The sequence below is a fragment of the Arachis duranensis genome, chromosome 10 (genome assembly GCF_000817695.3).
Source record: "Arachis duranensis cultivar V14167 chromosome 10, aradu.V14167.gnm2.J7QH, whole genome shotgun sequence".
In the NCBI taxonomy this organism is placed as follows: domain Eukaryota; kingdom Viridiplantae; phylum Streptophyta; class Magnoliopsida; order Fabales; family Fabaceae; genus Arachis; species Arachis duranensis.
In genome coordinates, this window is record NC_029781.3 from 7020701 (window position 1) to 7027105 (window position 6405).

Consider the following 6405-nt stretch of genomic DNA (forward strand, 5'->3'; position numbering starts at 1 on the left):
TATTAAGTATTTATGTGACGGTAAGTTATATTTTTATGTTTTATATCATTAAAAAATATGACATAAAATAATATAAGTTAATTGCACTAACAATTTTGTTATGTGAATTTAAAATACATTAAAGTATTTTTATATAATAATAGAGATAAAAATTAATAGAAAAATAATAAAAAAGAAACAACTAAATAAAATTAGAAAAAAAGATTATTATAAATAAATATTAAATTATTTTTTTATAATTATAAATGTTAAAATTAATTTTAAAAAATGTAAAAAAAATTTAATTAAATAAAAAATACAAATAATATAAATATATATAGAAAAATTTAATCCTAATACATAAAAAGTAGTAACCCTTTTTACTATCACTACATTATTAAATTTTACTCTATACAATACATTTATTATAATAGTATATGAGCTTTTAAAATTTGTTTGGGGGGCTTGCCCCTTGAGTTCGTCCCTGCTTTTATTTATATTTTAAATTTAGAGGTTATGTTACGTGTACATCAAAATCAGCCACCAAAGTCAACCACCAATATAAAATACATGTTGAAATACAAATATACATTGAAAATAAATTAAATCACACATATTTATATATAAATACATTAATGGCTAATTTTAGTGTACAAATAGCATTTTCCTAAATGTAGATACCATAAATACGGATACGTTTAAAATGAGCCCAACAATTTTGTGCGTATTAGATGCGCTATTTTATTTAAACCATTAAATTTTATTAAATGAAAATTAAAAGATATTATAAAAAAATATTAGCATTAACATTATATACATGTCCAAATTTGACAATGAATCTATACAAAATCGAAGCAAGTCTGATAACACATCACCTAAGCTAATGTATATCTAGCTCTCGTGCACCACCACATCATTGTTAGAAATCCTGAAAAAAAGTCACCAAATCCTCCATCATCATTTCTGTCACCTCTATTATCACATAATCTGCCACCACCATAACCAGCATCTCCACTAACATCTCCTTCATTACCACTACCACCATCACCTCTTCTATAACCACCACCCATTCCACCATCATATCCACCATCATGGCCTCCACCACCTCCTCCATCTTCACCACCCATCCCACCATCATGTCCTCCACCACTATCTCCATCACTCGCCGCCATCATCTCCACCATCATTCTCACTGTCACCACCCTCGTCACCACCACCATCATCATCCTTTTCGCCTCTTCCTCCATGTCGAGCTCTACCTCGACCACCACCCCTCCCTCCTCGTTGGCCACGACTCCTAGCTCCTCTATGTCTTTGACCTCTGTCCTCTAATGTATCATCACATCGTCGAGCCACCTCCACTCATGCTGACTCAATCATGTCCCAACACGACGTCTGTCTAGGACATTAGGCACGTGATCCATATCAGGAACCTGTCCAAGACCTCTCTGCATCGCTTCAGCTGGGATTGCAACTGCCCTAGGATCACTAAAAAAGAGCTCACGAGACAAGAATCTCCTACCATGCTCATGTCACTGATACGTGAGCATCTTCTCTATTTTTTCTAGTGAATTTGTATTTAATTTATTGAGTTTAATCAAGAATTAATTATCTTTTAGCCACTATTGATGTTAATTTGAGTCATGTGCAATTCTATTTATTTTAGGTAGCATTTGGCTGGATTTGATGGAGTTTCCGCAGAAAAAGAGAAGAAGGCGAATGATGCTGTCAACCCTAACCTCTTTGCACTCAAACCTGAATAACTCGAGCTACAGAGATCCAATGGACATGATTTCAGTGGCGTTGGAAAGCTAACTTCCAGAGCTTTCCAACGATATGTAATAGTCTAAACTTCTCTCCCACCAATTTGCACTCAAACCTGAATAACTCAAGTTAAGCGCAAGACAGCATCAACAACACGCAACAATGAGCGTGACTCCAAGTAAGGCGCACTAAAGCTTGAGTTAGGCGCATGCCATAACAAAAGCATGCCACATTGATTTTGCTTCACTCAAGTAGGGCGCAGCAACACAAGCCTTATAGCTCCAATCACTGCATACCTCAAGTAAGGCGTGGCTTGATGCGAAGTTAGGTGTGCCTCCTTACGAAGCAAGTGGTCCCCATTCATCAATTGAAGATGCACGGATTGCTTTAATTAATTCTAATTGAAACTTTATTTTTATTTAAAAATAGAAAAATATATTATTTATTTTTTAAAAATGTATAATTTAAATTTATTAGGATTAGATATAAAATGGAAAAGAAACTTCTCTTCTGGGAGATTCCACCTCATTCGAAATTTACAGTTTACCAGAATCCTAGTTTTCACTCTTTTCCATGAGCAAATAAACATCCACTATTAAGGTTAGGAGCTCTGTCTATTGTATGGATTGATTCTGTTTCTTTTTTTCTATTTTAATTCATGTAATGATTTATATTTCAATAATTATTTTCGTTCTTTATTTTATGAAATTGGGTGGAACAGAAGTATGACCCTCTTTCTAATTGAGTTCTTGTATAACTTAGAAAAGCTCTTTACTTGAACAACAGCTTGAAAACATATTCTCCTAAATTTCTAATGTATCTGGATTTAACGGGATACGTGACATATAATCCCTTTATATTTGGGTAATTAGGATTTCTGTGGCATATAATTAGAATTGAACTTCACCCTCTAATTGGAATTAATTGACCAAGGAATTGGCGGTTGATGAATTTTAGAGGAGACTAAAAAGGTCTAAGGAATTAGAGTTTAGTCATATATAGTTTGCCAGGAATTAAATCTTGCATGATTAAAATAAATTAATAAGAAAAGTCAATTCGGAAAATAGATAACTTCGAAGCCTTAACTGCTTTCTCCATATTTTATTTCCAACTTATTTATTGTCTGTCTTCTGATATTCTGAGTTTTCTGTTTAATGCTTTTTGAACTCTCAAACATCATTTTCTGTTTGTCTAACTAAGTAAATCACTTAACCATTGTTGCTTAGTCCATCAATCCTCGTGGGATTGACCCTCATTCACTTGCGGTACTACTTGGTACGACCCGGTGCACTTGTCGGTTAGTTTGTGGTTGTAAATTCCGCACCAGTCACCACTCCAAGTATGCATGTGACGGTCATGGGTTTGGAACAACATCAAATTGTAACACATGTTGCTTCCTATTGGTCCAATGAATGTGCTAACTCTATAAGGTACTGAAAAACTAACGATCTCCATCTTAGCCATTCTTCGATATCAAAAAATCAATGTAACAATATCGAGTGCTGTCCAGAGTCGATGATATACTCCACCAAACTGTGGTAGCACCCGATCCACCTGATGCCACTCTATGCAACAAAGTATATCAATACCGTCGCAGACCTCCATAACGCCATATGTCGTGACTCTAGTATCTCGGGATGCACCACCTGAATGACATCAGGCGAGCTATATAACATCTACGTGAACTGTGAATAGAAATAGTTATGACATGTCATCATAAATAGTAAAATTAACAAAATAACATTAATGATAAATATATTGAAAGACTAAATACTCACATCCTCGGCTTGAAGTACATCTATCCTAAGCCTCCAATGCATGACTCGAGGCCCCTTCTTGCTCAATGTTGACTGATAACCTAACCATATGCAACCCAAGACGTTTTATCAACAATGGAAATAACCCATTAAAATATTAACAAACATACCATAAATAAACAACAAATATCTCGAGGCTAACGGCCAATGAAAGGCTCAAATCCATCAGGCATGAAACTAGAGAACTGCTAAAAGATCCATGACTAAAGGAGTTGCAATGGACCGGCTGACATTACAACGTTTCTGTTGGCCACACGACACATGTATCAGTATAATCATGAGAGAGTAGTAGACCTCCAATCGTATCGACCCATGTCTTCTACCTTGGCTGCGTAGAGTAGCCAACGAATGTGAAGACCAGACTTGTCATCGAAGAGCTGGATCGATTACAGCATCATTATATACGCCCAGGCATACCTCCTAACCGTAGCATCATCTGCGTCCTGAGAAAGCTCACTGAACGTCTCCTGCATCCAAGTGCACTTCACTGTGAACTTGTTGATGCAGTTCGTAGGAGGTAAAACACCCAATAGCTCCTCGAACTAAGCCCATGCTGGGCGGCCACCCTCGATGTATCTCTGAAAATCTGTGATACATCCGTTGACGTACTGACTATCGATCGGAAGCCCTAACTGGAACGCTCATCCTATAGCATAATCGTGTACTCCCCAAACGACATATGGAAAGTATGCGTCTCTGGACGCCATCGCTCCACGAATGCACTCACTAATGGCTACGGGTGCACACGGCCCGGTCCGGCCCAAAGATCTGGCCTGGGCTCAAAGAATTTTGGATGATGAAGACCCAAACTCGAAGTGACCCAGGGAGAAGAAATGAAATCTAGGAAGGAAGCAAAACCAGGACCGGGCCATAGCTCGGGTCATCCAAACCCGGTCCGGTCATCATACACAATTACAAATTACACAATTAGGGGTTATGGCAACAATACATTCAATCATTTACTGCCTCCGTCAGCCATTCAGCCTCACTCCCCCAGTCCTAACTCCCCACTCCCCACTCCCCAGTCTGGTAGTCCCCACTTCCTACGGCCCCCAGTGACCCCTGACCTTGTTTTCTCTCTCACTCCCATTCTCCCAGCACGCAGCCATGCACGACACACTCCCAGTAAGTACGCACCCCGTATTCTCCCCCTCTTCCCGTCCTTATCTTCTTAGCCCTCCATGTCTCACCCCAATCACTAGCGAAGTTCCTTGTTTGACTGACGACAATGACGACCAATGATTGACGTCCGACGAATGACGACTTACGGTGCTGCCCTGCTTCTCGGTGATAATTGACACTTCTATGCTTGGCACAGTCATCTTTTTCTTCTCTATTATTACCCCACCATTGCTCTACTCTGCTAGTCCCACTCCTTCTGCTTCACTCTCTTATCTGATCTTCTTCTCAGGTAAATAATTAATTTTATTATTTAATTAATATTCTGATTAGGGATTAGGATTTTTGATTATCAGAATTTGTGAATTTAGGGATGTGGGTGTTGATTTTGATTATTAGAATTCTGGTTAAGGTTGTGGGTATTGATTTTTTATTATTGTGAATTTAGGGATATTGTGGTGTTTATTATTACTGATTTGTTCTATTTAGTTGATGTGTTTGGGGTTTATTGAGTTGTTCTAAATTATTACTTTTTTTTATTTGTTTAGTTGATTTTTTATTATTAGAACTCTTATTAGGTGTGGGTGTTGATGTGTTTACTGATTTGTTCTGTTTAGTTGATGTGTTTGGGGTTTACTATGTTGTTTTAAATTATTACTAGTTTTTTTTATTTATTTAGTTGATTTTTGGTTATTAGAACTCTGACTAAGAGTGGGTGTTGCTGTATTTACTGATTTGTTCTGTTTAGTTGATGTTTTTGGGGTTTACTGAGTTGTTCTAAATTATTACTTATTTTTTTGATTTGTTTAGTTGGTTTTTGGTTATTAAAACTCTAACTAGGTGTCAGTGTTGATGTGTTTACTGATTTGTTCTGTTTAGTTAGTGTGTTTGGGGTTTACTGAGTTGTTCTAAATTATTACTTGTTTTTTTCTGATTTGTTTAGTTGATTTTTGGTTATTAGAACTTTTATTAGGTGTGGGTGTTAATGTGTTTACTAATTTGTTCTGTTTAGTTGATATGTTTGGAGTTTACTGAGTTGTTCTAAATTATTACTTGTTTTTTTTCTTATTTATTTAGTTGATTTTTGGTTATTAGAACTCTGATTAGGTGTGGGTGTTTATGTGTTTACTGATTTATTCTGTTTAAATAACGAACAATGGGAGGAGGGAGGAGGAGATAATTGCATTCCTCTATAAATTACCGAGGAGAATAAAACAATAGAAATTGAAGCTGAAAATCTTGCTGCTCCTACTATTGATGCATTTTACTAAACTTTTGTTGACTGAGACAAAGGGATAACACCAGGCTAAATGTAATTACTGCGAAAAAATATAGTTATTATCCTACTAAGCATGGCACAAATTTCCTAAATAAGCACTTAAAGAGTGCTCGTAAGTGAATATTTACTAAAGTGGGGAAGAAGGGGATACTTCATATCTATATATCCAAAATTGAGGAAGAAGAGGATCTCTGCAAAGCCTTTAAGGGTTATAACTTAGAAGATTGTAAAAAGTCTGTAGCTGAGTTTGTTGTACTTGATGAAATGCTGTTTAAAGTTATTGAGGGGGATAAGGTTTTGCAAGATGTTAAATCAATTTGAGCCAAAATTTACGGTACCATGTAGGATGACAGTCTCAAGAGATTGTTTTCAACTTTGTTTAGATGAGAAGAAAAAGATAAAAAAAATGGTTGGCAAAGTCATGTGTTCGGGTTTGTTTGACAACAA

General features: G+C 36.3%; 1 protein-coding gene across 1 annotated transcript in view; it reads right to left on the reverse strand.

The window, feature by feature from the left end:
• LOC127742794 (uncharacterized) overlaps positions 1 to 1049 on the reverse strand; it is a 4866-nt gene extending 3817 nt beyond the window's left edge. The window contains exon 1 of the mRNA XM_052255536.1: positions 923 to 1049. Within this exon, the coding sequence (XP_052111496.1) occupies positions 923 to 1049 (127 nt within the window). The remainder of the gene's footprint in view (positions 1 to 922) is intronic.
• Positions 1050 to 6405: the final 5356 nt, after the last annotated feature.